The following is a 15440-nucleotide window of genomic DNA, read 5'->3' as shown; positions in this document are numbered from 1 at the left end:
TCATTGTTCTTCCAAGGACCTCTAAACGCTATTAAATATTTTTTAAATGTAGATTGGACGTGCATAGATTTCTCAGAAAACCTTTTCCTGTTAAATTCTGGAAGGAGTTTACTGCTTCCTCCCACTTCCCCTGTGGTGTCTCTGTTGCAGTTGTTAGTTGAGAGCTCGGCTTGGGTATCACATCACAATAGTGCCAAGAGCCTTGGCATAGTTCTTGGTAATCATTGCCCTATTTACCTGTCTCCCCAAATAGGCTGCAGGTTCCTTGAGGGCCAGGATCATCGTGAATGAGTGAGTGAATGAATGAATGTAGCAGATACAACACATGTGGACAAGTAGTGACAGGAGCTAAAGCTGGTGGCAAAGACTTGTATGCTCATGAGCTAATGATCGAAATACCTATATCTATGATAACAGCATAATAGATACAACTGTTTAAACATTAAGTCCTCATGAAAATAGAATTGGTGATGATATACTTTTTGATTTATACTTATTCCCTTAAATTTCTCTACTTTTATCAAACAGTTTTACTCCTGAAGTGAGGGTGATGGGATAAAGTTAAGGGATCAGAGTCACTGTCATGGGAGCGTAGTCATTCAGTGAAGGCTCCCTCAGAGTATTCATCAATATTGACGCATTCCTATGGGAGCTGAGAATATTTAACAAAATATGTCTCCTGATATAATCAAAATTTTCAACCATGAGAAGAATTAAGTGGAGAAAGATTCTGCACTTAATTAGGAAAAATAGTTAAAGAAAGGAGTGTCTAATGATCACATGGCTTGGTCATTTGAAAACCTATTACCAGGATTATATACGACAGTTAAATTTTAAGTAGACTGCTCATTAACAAAGCTGAAGTGTCCCATGGGTTGACTATGTGGCTGTGATTGTATAACTTATATTTCCAGAAGAAATTTTGGTGGAAAACATGATAGCACAGACAGCACATTTGCAGTGGGCGATAGCAGAGGATAGGGGGTGGTTTGCATCTGTTACCTAAAGTAAGACCAGTATGAACATAAAGTCCTAGGAAAATTTGGTTGCTGAGCTTTGGTTTTTAAAATGTGTACAGTAAATGACAGCTGCTGTTTTGTGGGCACCTACCTACTATGTGGGGTGCTGCAGAATCTATTTTACACATACTTTCTCACTCAGTTTCCTCAATTACCCTGTTGAAATAGGGTTTATTTTGCATGTGAGATAACTTGGCTGTGTCTCAAATAAATTAAAAGCTTGCCTAGCATTACTTGCCAAGAAGGGGCAGAATGAGGACAACCAAGGGAATCTTTGAATTAGATCATTAAGAGAAGAATCCCCTTGTATTCTACCAGTCAGTTTGAGTGCTTGTGTAACATATTTTCTTAAATAGGTAGGAAATTAGGGAAAAGAGTGTGAATTTATCAGCTAGGCTTATAAGAGAACAGTTAAACTTTCTATGCTAGCCTCCTTCTTGTTCATCTTTTACTAAGATTCTGGCATCCAGATTTCTGGACCTTGGCACACTTTGGTATTTGTTATGAAGAAAGGAAAATCATTCTACCTGGTTCCCATGTCCCGACACCCACGCCATAGCTACCTGTCAGAACTCGCTGTGCATATCTGTCCTGCGTGGGAGATGGCAGCACTCTGCCCTGCTCAGTGTATGCCTCGTGGTTACTTGAGACATCCACCAGGCTTAGCTCTAGGATATCTGCCCAAAGAAAGGATGGGGTGGAGGGGCTTAGGTGGCCAAGAGAAGAAAGAAATTCGCTCAAATCAAACTTGTTTATCTTATCTTTCGTCCATTGTTTTACTCTGGTCATGGGTTACATTCTTTCTGTGGTATGATGAAGCAAGATAGCATTTATTTTCTGCACCATATAATTTTTGGTTCTTTTGTTTTAATTGAATTGAACTTCTAAGAAGGCAAGCACAATGAGCGTAATACTCATTTCCATAAAGATGTGCTTTTGTTTTGTTTTTCACTTTTAAGAAAGAAATTTGAAGTGTGGAATTTGGAGTTGTGAAAAAAAAAACTAGGGAAGGAAATGGAGAGGAAATAAGGAGAAAGGAAAGGAGATATCTCATACATGTTGATCATCTAGTGATTAAGGCCACATGAAGGTCAGTAAATGATACTGGAGAGCATTAAATAAGAAGTACTCACCTGTGATTTCAGCAGGCTTGTATGTAGTCACGGAAATATGTGTGGTTTACATTCACTCTGGCAGTCTTTCCTCTCCAACCTGGTGAGAATTAGCAACCCTGTTTTCCAGACCTGTTAATCAGTAAATGACTGTTTGGCACACCATTTTATTTTTTATTCTTGTTTGCGTGTGTTTTTGTTTTAGGTCTTGCTCTGTTGCCCACAATGGAGTGCAGTGGCTGTTCACAGGTGTGATCATGGCTCACTGCAGCCTTGAACTCCTCCTGGGCTCAAGGAATCCTCTAGCCTCAGCCTTCTGAGTAGCTGGGACTACAGACATGGCACACCACAGTGGCTAATTTTTATAAACATTTTTATAGAGATAGAGTCTCACTGTGTTGCCCCAGCTGGTCTCAAACTCCTGGGCACAAGTGATTCTACCGCCTCAGCCTGCTGAGTTGCTAGGATCACAGATGTGAGCCTCCTTGCCTGGTCATTTTTTTTTTTTTTTTAATTTTTAAAGAAATAAATATTAAGAGATTATCTTATTTTTTCTCAAATACCTTACATTAGAAATGATAAATTTACAACGTATGCTCACTCCTGAGTTTGGCCTGTTTTCCTGAGGTGTCAGAAGACAGGATCTAACACTAGATTTTAAGATTAAGGTTTAAGGCTAAGCTCTCTCTACAGCTTTCCCACAACAATCTCGTGAAGAAGAAATGATGAAATCAAGCCATGTCATTTCTCCCTGTTGCTATTTCTAAACATGGCATGGCATTGGCTTGGATTATCTCATCAGAATTTGTTGTGCAGTTCAATTGCATTATCTGATCCCTATATTACTTCAGTAGCAGAATTTTAAACATTTTATATCCATTTTCTGCTTTTATGGGCTTTAGTCCTGCCCATTGGTATTTACATTTAGGAAGTTAGGACGTAGGATACATATATACAGATATCCCCCCCCGCCACCCATTCCAGCACAAATAAATCTCATTGATTTTTCTCTCTATTAACCCGTGATCACAAAAATTTCTGGTAGTCTCTAGGTGGAGGCAACTGGAGTTAACATTTTTGTACAGTTTGTTTTCATGTTAAGACACTAACTCTAGCGTGACTAGGATTTCAAAGACATCTGTTTATAGGATTGAGCACAGAGATCTGATTCCCTCCCACCAGTTAAAAAAATTGTTAAAAAAAGTTTTTTTAAACAAATTTTGTATAGTTCTGTTTTATAATATCCACCCTGGCACATTCAATGAAAGTTTCAAACTTTGAACTTCTCTTTTTTTGGAAAGCACCATGGGTCAAGGGCCCTGTTTGTTTAGGAGTCCTGGGTCCCCTTTGTGTGTCAGAGCATGTAAAGGAACCTGGAACAGCCTTTCTTCTGGGCTGTCCTCAAAGGGGCAAAAAGGAAAAAAGAGTTGATGAATGCAAGGTGGTGATTTTATGACTCGCCTTTTCTGTAGTGACATGCATGGGTAGAGAATGAATTTGTTTAAATTATTTTTTCCCGTATTTCTAGAAAATCTACTACAGGTAGATGTTAAATGAGATTTTGATCACTCAGGATTGTGCCCTATAGAGTTTGTGATTATTCTATAGTGGGTAGAGAGCGTCCTGTCTCTGAAGAAAGTATAGTCCTTGTTTCTGTGTGTTTTTTGGCTCATAATTACTATTTGGAATGTGCTGCCAGCCTCCTTCTTTAAAAAAACGTGATCCTCCATAAGAACAAGCTATGATACTGTGATAAGTATTGGCTTCCATGCTGTATTGTACATATGTATGCATGTATGTCAAAGTGTTTGAAAGAGCCTGGAACAATTTATCATTGAAATAGAAGGACTGGCTTTCCCTGGAGAGAGGCAACAAGAATCAGGTTCTTCGTCTAATTGCTACGTGGTTAGTGATTTTTTTATTATTTCTCCGTAGTCCCTAAGTAGCCAAACCGTATCATTCTTCAGTTTTAATTTGGTGAGCCAGGAGAAATTAATTTTGCCCAACTTGTTTGTCATTGATCTATTTTAACTATATTTTAGAATAAGATCCAGAGCAGGAGCCTATGAATGCCTGTGGACCAGGCAGGTGGTGAAAACCCATAGGCCCAGAGGGCTGTGTTTGACTGGAGAGGCTACCATGGCTGAGCACCGGGGCTGTTGGTAAACTCCAGCCAGCTGTGTGTGCCTTGAAAGGATGTGCTTCCAGCGTTGTCAGGTCTTCTCAATTTTAAGAGAGCTGGGTGTCCAGATAAGTATGTGAAATCTCCCACTTTCTACATGTTGGCAGCTAGTTCAAATGGAAAACAAAACAAAAAAACAGAAGTGAAAAAGTCTGTGGGGCAAAAATTTGTCTACTGGTCACAAGTTTGTGTCCAGTGCTTGAAGGTATCTAGTGGTGTTTTCAGCCTTCTTGGATGTGCTGGACCACAAACATTGCTTTGGTGCTGTTTGTGTTCATGGTAGGATAAGACTTTGATTCAACCAATACTTCTGGAGTGTATGGTGAGCATTCACATATTATTTCACACTTTTAAAAAATGCTGATGGATTTTTTAATATTAAAAATAAACAAGTGATGCTGATAAAAGTATAACATGACCATAGTTACTTAAAAGAAGGTAGCAAAAGTCCCAGTGTTGTGATCTCAGGTACTTCTGACCTCAGTTTTATCATCTGCAAATTGGGAATGGTAATATCTACTTCTAGAACTTGTGGTGATGTTCATATGGAGCAACAGGAGGAGGAAAAGTGCACTGTCAGCCACAAGGCACTACGTGAATTTATCATGGGAATAAATCATTAATTTTTATAAGAATTCAGTTCAGCCTTCCATCCATCCTACCATTGGTTAGGAGGAGACAGGATGAGCACTCAGTGCTGCTGGTTTTTGGATCTGTGGCACACTGTGGCTCCCAGGAAGGGCCTGGGTGGGGATGGGCATCCCGCTTGTGAATTGGGCAGTCCACAGTCCCAGAGCTAATAAGCTTGGGTTGGATGAGGCTGGGTTAGGCAGGTAGGAACCAAAGCCAAATATTCACATGTGAGTGCTAGTTAGAGCTGTGTTTCTCAAAGGATGCTCCTCCAACCACTGACTACAGTAGCTGGGAACTTCTCAGCAATGTACATTCTCAGACCCTCCAGCCACCTCTGAATCAAACTCTGGGGTGGGGCTCCACCCTCCTTGTTTTAACAGCTCTACTGGTGGTTCTCTGGTTTGAGAGTCACTGAGATCTTAGAGGGCCATGCTGAACATCAAGCTTGTAGGCGGGAGGATTACAGTTTAGGGGAGATGAGGAATGTAAGACGGAAGAGGGCAGGAAAGGGCAGGAGCACCAGCCCTGAGGCCAGGCTTTATTTTAGTTGGCTCCATATGGTTTGAGAGAACAGGCCCTTCATGATGAAAGTCAGGGATGCAGAGACCCTTAGTTACGAGGGACAGCACACGTGCTCCCGGACTGCCGTTTGGCATAATTATCCAGACCAGAGGCTCCATGTGCTACACGTTTTTTTCAGCCCTTGATAGTCAGAGGTAGACCTTGAGAGTATCCAGAGAGGGCCCAGCACAGCTTATTGGTGGCCAGAAGTGTGATCACAGGTGCCGAAGTCTGGCAGGTGTGGAACTGGGTGCTGCAGCAGTGGGTGTGCCTCCTGTGTATTTGCATGCAAGTGTAGCACACTCATTTGAGGTCAGCTCAGTGGAGGCCAGCTGTGCTGTCCTAGACATAGCCTATGGTGCCGCAGCCTGAGAGATTCTGCTGAGAGTGTGACTGCCGTTCATAGTGCTGACAGAATCCATTATATCACTTTTAAAGACCTGTAATGACTGTGATTAGCCGCAGAGTTGAAAACTCCCTAAGTGCTATTGCTTACTACTGGGAATCAGGACTGACGAGTCCTCCTGTGTGTCCTGTGGCCTGGAAGGCTGCCTTGAATGCATCTCCCCTGGTATGAAGGGCCCCGACCCAGCCCCATCTCCAGCATTTCCTCCCCTTGCTCTTTGACCACACATCACTACATACTGGCATGCCAGATCTCTGCCAGTTTTAGAATGTATACTGATTGCGTCGTCTTCTTCGTTTTAAATGAAATAGATCAGGCACACAAAAGTGTAAAGAGAAAAACCAAAAAAGTGTAAATAGAAGGAATGAACACTCATATATGGTGTTTTTTGTTTATTTGTTTTCTTTTTTGAGACAGAGTCTGTCACCCAGGCTGGAGTGCAGTGGCACAATCTCACTGCAACCTCCACCTCCCGGGTTCAAGTGATTCTCCTGCTTCAGCCTCCCGAGTAGTTGGGACTACAGTTGTGTGCCACCATGCCCGGCTAATTTTTTTTGTATTTTTATTAGAACAGGATTTCACCATGTTGGCCAGGCTGGTCTTGAACTCCTAACCTCAAGTGACCCACCTTGGCTTCTCAAAGTGCTGGGATTACAGGTGTGCGCTACCACGCCCAGCCAGAGTTCTTTTTTCTGGTCAACATCGCCCATTAGACAACATACCTGTTCTCACCAAATCCTATTCCGCCTGCAGATGGTCAGCCCAGATGTGTCGTCTCTACCTAGTAAATTGACAGGGCAGTGAGTTTCTCAGGGCTTACATTACAGTAAGGTCCACAGAGTCCCCTTGACAAGTTCATGTAGCAAAAGCATCTCTGAGGGAATTAAAAGGTGTAGAAATTAAAGCTGTTTTCTTTTTTTGTTGTTGTTTTTTGAGATGGAGTCTCGCTCTGTCGCCCAGGCTGGAGTGCAGTGGTGCAATCTCAGCTCACTGCACGCTGTGCCTCCCGGGTTCATGCCATTCTTCTGCCTTAGCCTCCCAAGTAGCTGGGACTACAGGCGCCTGCCACCACTCCTGGCTGATTTTTTGTATTTTTAGTAGAGACGGGGTTTCACCATGTTAGCCAGGATGGTCTCAATCTCCTGACCTCTAGATCCGCCCGCCTTGGCCTGGGATTACAGGCGTGAGCCACCACACCCAGCCTTTTTGATCTAAAAAAAAATTAGGTCAAAGAGTATTTCAGACTCTTCAGTCTCCTGGTTTCCCTTCTTTCCTCCCCAGGCTCGGCAGTGATCTGTGGGGAGGAAGCTTGTTGGATGGCTACTTTCCACAATGCTTATATTTGGGGCCATAGTGAACAGTTATTTATGTTACCTAAATGATATTTTTAAAAATACTCCCTTTCTGATTTTGCCGTCCATGGAACTGAACTGTGCTCTATGCTGCAGTTCAGTTTGGGGATCCCTGAGCTCACTTTCTAGTTAGTAGGGTGTGGTGCCCAGCTACCAGAGTGGTATCTAAGTGGTTTTTCTGTTTTGTCGGTTTCTCTCTCTCTTTCATTTTGGTGGTGGGTAAGGAAAATCACTCTCTTGTAGCAAGGTCTGTGAGCTATTTTGGGGACATGAAGGAAGGTGGTGGATGTCCCTTTAGAGGGTCTACACTCATTTGAAGGTAGTGATCTTCTAAATACACTTGGAGCATTGTTTCAGGAGAGAACATGGAGAAGGGGAAAATAAGCTTTTTGTGCTGAGTTATTGCTTCTATAAAACTGTTATTCTTCAGCTAAATAGGAAATAAAACATTTGGTTCTTGATGAAAGTATTTTGTACATTTTGCCTAGAACAGTAACTGGTGACATTTAATCCTGTATAGACTTGAAACTGACCTCAGCCTCTTCCAAACTCTCACAGGGCTTCTGCCTTCTTGTACAGCAAGCCCAGGTTACTGTGAGTAGACATTCCTTTGGTACCTTCTGTGTCCTTGACCTGTATTCTACAGCTGGAGCCTCCTGGTAGCTCCCAGCTGAAGAGTTCACCTGGAGAGTTACTGCCATCGTGTTGGCCTAATTTGGGTCAAAAGTAATCAAAAGAACCCTGGCTTTTGTTCCAAGAAGTGTTTTTGATGTAGAGCTTCAATGCAAGTTTTGTTTTTCAATATGTAAGGTGTGACGAACCTACCCCAGGAAGAGGGAGTCATTCCACTAGTTGGTTTGGGGTGCTCAGTTGTTTAATTATCGGTTTGGCAGGCCCCAGTTTTTCTTCAGTTCACAAATAGAATTGTCATTTGGAATATATCCAATGTTCATTTGGTTTCTTTCAGTTGCAGCAAATCTTACTATGATTTGAGTTTTTTAAATACCATGTTTTTCAGGAAGTCTTTTCAGTGGCATTTTCTGATAATGCCGGTCTCATAATCCAAAAAGAACTCTGTTAAAAAGCAGATTTGCCTATAATCATTACCTTTTTTCTGAGTTTGTAATCAGACCTCGTCTTGAATCTGTAAATCCTGTGGAGTCTCAGGTGATTTTCCTGACCTTCCCTGCATGCATGGAGGCAGGTAGCAGTTGGATGGGCCTTTATGCCCTGTCATGTGCAGGTGCCCCGGCAGAGCCCTGCTGCTGCCCTCCGTCTTCCCCACAGCAAGCCTGCTGCCTGTACAGCTTGTGCTTCTCTGTGCATGTACGGCACAGCATCTGTAGCAAAAGGAGTCTGCAAGTATTTTGGAGAGTAAGACCTGCATGGCTTGTTTTCTTCTGCCAGAGAACCTAGAACAGGCAAAGACATACATGTATTTTTCCTTTGGAGGCATCAAACTCCTTCCTGGACATTGAACTTTATGACAATCTGTGGGTGAATCTGCCCTGTTCCTGCACTTGCAGAGAGGGTCTGCCTGGCCTCCTTCCACATTTCATACAGTCCAGCTGGCATGAGAAAGGATGGAAGCCTCCTCGCACCTGTGCCCATTTACCTAGAGTCTCCTTTCCGTATCAGCAAACACCATTATGGAGTTCTTCCAGAGACTTAAATAAATGTTTTTGAAGATCTGTTGCGCGCCCTTTACAGACACCTGGCAGCATGTTCCACAACTGCTCAGGAGACGCATACACATTTTAGCATGCCTCGGCTCTTTCCGAGCAACATGGGCAGGTTTCTTTTTTTACCCCCGTGGTGTGCAGCCTTGCATTGCGTGGCAGTACCCTCATCTGTTTAGCTGTCCTTTCTAGGTGGACTTTCAGATTGTTTCCCATGTTTTGCATGTGAAAATGCACATTTTCCAAGTTCTGTTCCTTTTCCTGCTTTAAAGCTTTTTGACCTTTTTCCTAGAATTTTTTGTTTATTCTTGTTTTAAGAGTTTTAAATTTTATTTAATTGAAACATGAAATAAATGTGCTTTTCTATGCCTCTGGACTATTATTTATGCTGTTACTTCATTCATGCAGAGGCAAGGGTGGAAGACCTATTTTATTAACCTCTATTCTAAAGACTGTTCTTCCAGGCAAGTAAAGATAAGGAGATCATAAAAATAGGTGAAAGGTCAGGACAGGAAATGCAGATTGGATTGTGAGAAAAAAGAAAAGCAAAATTTAATTTCTTGTGTGTGCTGCATAAATGCTATGGGATAAGAAAAAGAATATGTATGTTTACACATACATACACAAGTGTGCGCATGCACACACATGGAGTTCCTGATATAGTGGGAAAGGTAAAATGTACCTATTAAAAAATGACATGAAGCCAAAGCAACGTAAAGATAAAACCAGGTGGTGTAGGTCAGAAGACAGCAAGTAAGTTACAGATGAGAGTGATGAGACGTCTTTTTGGAGCTGACCCTTCCCCTGCTAGGGCGTGTCTGCCTGAGAGAGCAGCTGAGCAGAGGCTGACGGTGGGGTCGGAATGTGAGGTGTCCCAGGGACTGAGGGTGTGGTGTGACATTGGATGACGGGGTTTGGAGTATGACTCTGGAGTCCAGGGCACACTGTTGGCCTTAAGTGCTGGGATGAGGAGCTTAGATTGCTGTGATTAGATTGAGGGGGCTGTGGTTCCTGGAGAGGAGAGCATGGAACACAGTGTTAGGGACTTCCTTGGGAGATATGTGTAGGATAGGGCAAGGCTGTGCACAGATAGAAAGAACAGGAAAGGAAAGGGAGGTCAGTGTAGGAGACCAGCATTTCTAATGATTCTGCTCTAGGTACAAAGTGTGTTTGAGAGTGGAGAGGAAGGGCAAGTTGTTAAGATTGATTGTTGAGTTAGTTTCAGTTTGATGTTAAAGAGAACGTAGAGTAAATGATAATCCCTCGAAGGTGGAGATCTTGGCGTGCTGGCAGCCTGGTGGTATAATAGAAATCTGAGAACGGGGGAGGTTATTAAGTCAGTTTTATCAGGTAAGGTTGAATGAAATAATTAAATTTAAGTGCCTCTTGGGTATTTGCAAAGATGTATAGATTTAAGGCTAAAAGAGTTGGAGAAATAGATTCGGGAGTTACCTATGATTTCTCTTGGTTATTCTGCTCTCAGGATTGAAAACTAAAGAATCTCAGTACCATGTTTCTAATTAGTGCCATAAAATTCTTTATTGATGCCAAGTTTTTGTTTTTTCCTTATAAATTGTTGTAGGTAGAATTCTAAATGACCTCCAATATGCCCATTCCCAGTATACATTGCATAATCCATGGGACTGTGACTAGGGTGGGTTATACTCCTGTGATTAGGTTTAATATATGGCACAGTTGACTTTGGGAAGGGAATTTATTGTCAGTGGGCTTGATCCACTTGCCAGAGCCCTTTAAACCTGTATTTAGAGGTCAGAAGCTGAGGAGTTAAGAAATTCGAAGCAGGAGATGGGTTTATATGCTGTTGCTGGCTTGGAGATGGAGAGGACCACCTGGCAAGGAATGTACCAGTATCCAGGAGCCCAGAGCAAACCTCAGTTGATAGCCAACAAGGAAACAGGGACCTCAGTCCTATCACCACAGGAGCTGAATTCTGCTAGTACAAAGAATGAGCTTGGAATTGGATTTTTCTCCAGAGCTCCCAGAGGAGAACTAAGCTCCACCAACACCTTGATTTCATCTTTATGACACTCTGAGCAGGGGACCCAGTTAAAACATGGCCAAACTTCTGACTTCTGAAGCTGGGAGCTAATAAACGAGTGTTGCTTTAAGCCACTAAGTTTGTGGTAATTTGTTACCCAGCAATAGGAAACTAACAGAGTTTTTGAACGACAGTTGAAAGTTGCAGGTAGTATGGACCGTTATATAAACTCACACATTTAAGACGGTGGGAATATGGGAATAGAATCAAGTTAAATGGTTGTCAAGAAATTCTACCACTTAGCCCCCATTGCCACCCTTCTCCTGGCCAGCCCACTCCACTCCTTTCATAGCACTTAGTGCAGTGTGTCCATAACCCGCCCAAGTCTTGGTCAGTGTTGTAGCAGCAGCATGTAGCAGATACTCGATTTTTCAGCCTGAATATATTAAGTGAATGAAGGTAGGAAGGAATTGTGAAATGCTAGTTGGAGAAAATAAGCAGCTGGAGGAAAGAAGGGAACCTGGAGATTATAAGAACACAGTGATCAAAGCCAAGTTAGAAATTGTAGGATGATGCTTGTTTTCCTAGTCCATTGGGGCTGCTGTAACAAAGTACCACAGATTAAGTGGTGTATAAACGATGGAAATGCATTTCTCACAGTTCTGGAGGCTGGGAAGTCCAAGGTCAGGGCATCAGCAGATTTGGTGTCTGGTAAGGGCAGCTTCCTGGTTCATAGGTAGCCATCTTTTTGCTGTAACCTCACATGGTGGAAGGGACAAGGCAGCTCTCTGGGACCTTTTTAATAACGGCACTAATCCCATTCATGAGAGTTCTACCCCCTTAACCTAATTACCTCCCAAAAGCCCCACCTTCTGATACCACCACATTGGCAATTAGTTTCAATGTACAAGTTTTGGGGAGGACACAACATTCAGTCCATAGCATATGTCAGTGGTTGTTAACAGAGTCAGAAGAAGTCAAAAAAAAAAAAAGGGAGGGGGGGATTTTGCTAGGGAGAGATCCCACCGCTGAGTGCAGTACTGAAAACTAAGACAAGATTTCAGTAATTAGAATTAAAAAGCAGATCCTTGAATCCTCATATCATCTTGCCAGCCATCTTGGTAAGCATGCTGTGGTCTTGATGAGACAAGAAAATTGCCATGTGTGGGCATGTTCTTCATACTTGCCTTCAATGCACATGTCTTTTCTGTGCAGAAGTGGTTAACATGTGACTAATGTATGGAAAAGAAGGTCATGTGTGATCTTTTATGAAAAATCAATAGTCTCCTTGTTAATATCACTAATAACTTTATACAGCCTATTGACTGTAAAACATACATGCAATATTCAGTTTCCTGTTTAATGATTGAAAAGGTCTGTTCTGTGAATGTTTATCAGCATCAAAGAAGTCTGGGCATGATTTTTAAAAACTGAAAAGGGAAATAAGTAAGTGAGATATGAAGTCCCCATATGGTTGAAATGTCTAGAGATGAAAGGGCTGGAAACAGCTTCTATCAGAGGTTTGTTAGAACTTATGAAAGTTGTAGTAAAGTAAACTGCTGTGATACCAGATAAATGACTGGTAATGTGTCTCTGTGTCCAGTATATGTTTCATAGGCACGTGAGAACGAACAAACTTCAGAAGGTTGCCATTTATTATATATAAACTAGAATCTTATTGGGGAATGGGTTTGTATATGAAGAGGACATTGCAGGATATCATAAAATGCAGAGAAATATGACTAAGATTCTCGCATTGTGCAGGAGCAGGTGAGTGACAGTGTTCTTCCCCTCTGTCCCTTTCAATTGGTATCATTGTCAGGTATTTTTTCAGAAAAGCTTTCTGCAAGGAGTAAGAGAGGCAGCTTCTAACAACAAAGGTTACACAGACATGATTTACCTTTTTTGAACTAGCTTTACCCCAAATTGCATTGTTAAATTTTTGAATTTATAATTAATTATAGCCTGGACTACTTAGTGTTTTAACTGTATTTGAGACCACAAGTAGTTTCTTCAATATTTTCTCAAGCCCTTAAGACACTTAATTCTCCCTCTTGACTTCCTCTTCATCTTAGAAACTGCAGTTTCCTTTGTAGGAACAACTTCCTGCTGGGCGCTGCCCTCTTTGGCCACTTCTGTCTTGGGTGCCTAATGTTTTTATCTAAAGCCGTAAGTGCATTGCAACACTAGCCATTTCATCATCATGTGAATTGAGAAAGTCTAGCAGGAAGTCACAAGTCGATTGTCCCCAATACAAGCCCAAATGTTTCTTGGTTGCTGTGTCATAATAGGCAGTTGGTGTTCTGAATGGCAGTTGTGAAGAGGATAGTTTATAGAAAGGACTTCTTTTCTAGAGATATATTTAAGAGCCTGATCATTGCAGCACAAAATGCATGCGGAAAAGAAATATTTTAACCACAGTCTAAAAAAGATCTTATGATCCAGTGCCGTTTTCTCTTATAGTCATGTTAAATTCATTAATTTCCAGTGGGGACTTTCTTGGTTTGTCTGAGTTTTTTTTTTTTTTTAAGGGGTTCCTACCCCCCATTTTAAGGGAGAGTCTTTTACACAATGTAAAGAAATGTCCTTTTTTTTCCCCCCCATCTTCCATTCTCTTTATTTTCTGCACTACAAGTGTCTTCTGTTGGTTTCATCTTTCTTTTCAGGACCTGGCTTCATGATTGTCTCCTAAAAAGATGGTTTTGTAGGCACAACAATAGGTCAGCAGTAATTAACCTATGAAGTGAGTGGTGATTACAAATGTGGTGGTGGACTCTAGAGTGTCTTTTCCTGTGTATAACATCTTATGGAGAAAGAAATCTGTCCCTCTCCTCAGAAGGCAGAAGGGGGGACCTCTTTAGTTGCCTTCTGTATCAACTGCATAGGAGGTGCAATGTTGATTTTCTCTGTGTTGCTATTTATATAGGGCAGTTGCCTCTAGGGCTGCCAACCATAAAGAAACAGTATATCACACACAAAAAAATTTCTGCTGTTGTTATTTAGAGATCAGATAAGTAGATGCTTTCAGTAAGTGAAGTGGTCAAGATTTTTTTTTTTTTAGACAGAGTTTTGCACTGTTGTCCAGGCTGGAGTGCAATGGCGCGATCTGGGCTCACTGCAGCCTCTGCCTCCTGGGTTCAAGTGATTCTCCTGCCTAAGTCTCCCAAGTATCGGGTATTACAGTTGCATGCCATCATGCCTGCTAATTTTTTTTATCTTTAGTAGAGACAGGGTTTCACCATGTTGGTCAGGCTTGTCTCAAAACTCCTGACCTCGGGATCCACCCACCTTGGCCTCCCAAAGTGCTGTGATTACAGGCGTGAGCCACCATGCCTGGCCAAGATTTATTTATTTTATATTCTCTTGCGTAGTAGATTTTTCTATGACCGTCTATATTCTTGGAGCCAGGCCTATAAAAACCAAGCCAGGGTTTAAAGCTCACAAATCTCAAAGAAGGGACAGATGTATATATAAGTTATTGTAGTACACAGAAATTAAGTAATAGAAACAGTATAATATGTAGTGGTGACCAGCCTTCTGTGGCTTCAGAAAGACCCTGTAGTAGATGATGCTAAAGCAGGTATAGGGTAAGATGAATGGTAGAACCTACGTGGATGTCTACTAAAAATATTAAAAATTAGCCAGGTGTGGTGACATGTGTCTGTAATCCCAGTTACTTGGGATGCTGAGGCAGCAGGTGGAGTTGCAGTGAGCCAAGATTGCACCACTGCACTCCAGCCTGTGTGACAGAGCGAGACTGTCTGAAAAGAAAAGAACCTAGGTGGATGCTGTCAGATTCACTTACCATAGACTGTTGGGGTCAGAGAAAGGCTTTACAAATGAAGGATGTTTCAATAAAGTCTTCTGCACTGAGTAAGAGTTTGCCAGGTGAAGAGGAAAGAGGAAGGGCATTCCAGGTAAAAGAAACAGTATGTTAAAAATACGGAGGAAAAAAAAAAAACATCTAACTTTCTGGGGGAAACTTCAGTAATTTGGTGTAGCTGAGTTAGGCATTTTTTGTGGAAGAGCAGCAGGAAATGAGATTGGACAATTAAGATCATAAGGGTCCTGAATGCCAGACTGTTTGCTTTTGATTTATGCTTGTAAATGATAGAGGTTTTTTTCATATGTGTATACTAAAAAATCTTGTAACTAGCCAGTGAATATGAAAAAAAAAATTAAGTTAAAAAAAAAACCTCACCTTTCTCAACCACAGTTCCCTGCAGCCCCTGCCACATTTCTTGCTCCTGCTTAAAGCAAAGCCCCTTGAGATAGTTGTCTAGGTTTGCTGTCTCTAGTGTCTCTTCTCCCATCCTCCCATGCTGACTGCAGTCCAGCTTCTGCCTCTGACCTCCACTGTGCTGGTCACCAAGGACCTATACAAGGTAGAATCCAAAGGCATACTATCCAGCCTACATGACTTACAAGCAGCACTGGGACTGTTGATCACTTTCACCTCCTTGGATACCACAAGCAGGGATTTTTTTTTTTTTTTTT

General features: G+C 41.9%; 1 protein-coding gene across 1 annotated transcript in view; it reads left to right on the top strand.

Moving 5' to 3' along the window:
- The first annotated feature begins 4507 nt into the window (after positions 1–4507).
- Positions 4508–15440, top strand: part of SPIDR (scaffolding protein involved in DNA repair) — a 378203-nt gene continuing 367270 nt past the window's right edge. The window contains exon 1 of the mRNA XM_011945693.1: positions 4508–4635. Coding sequence (XP_011801083.1) covers positions 4633–4635 — 3 coding nt within the window. The 5' untranslated portion in view covers positions 4508–4632. The remainder of the gene's footprint in view (positions 4636–15440) is intronic.

Source organism: Colobus angolensis, unplaced genomic scaffold (assembly GCF_000951035.1).
Source record: "Colobus angolensis palliatus isolate OR3802 unplaced genomic scaffold, Cang.pa_1.0 Scaffold243, whole genome shotgun sequence".
NCBI lineage: Eukaryota > Metazoa > Chordata > Mammalia > Primates > Cercopithecidae > Colobus > Colobus angolensis.
This window is presented reverse-complemented; position numbering and strand designations above follow the sequence as displayed.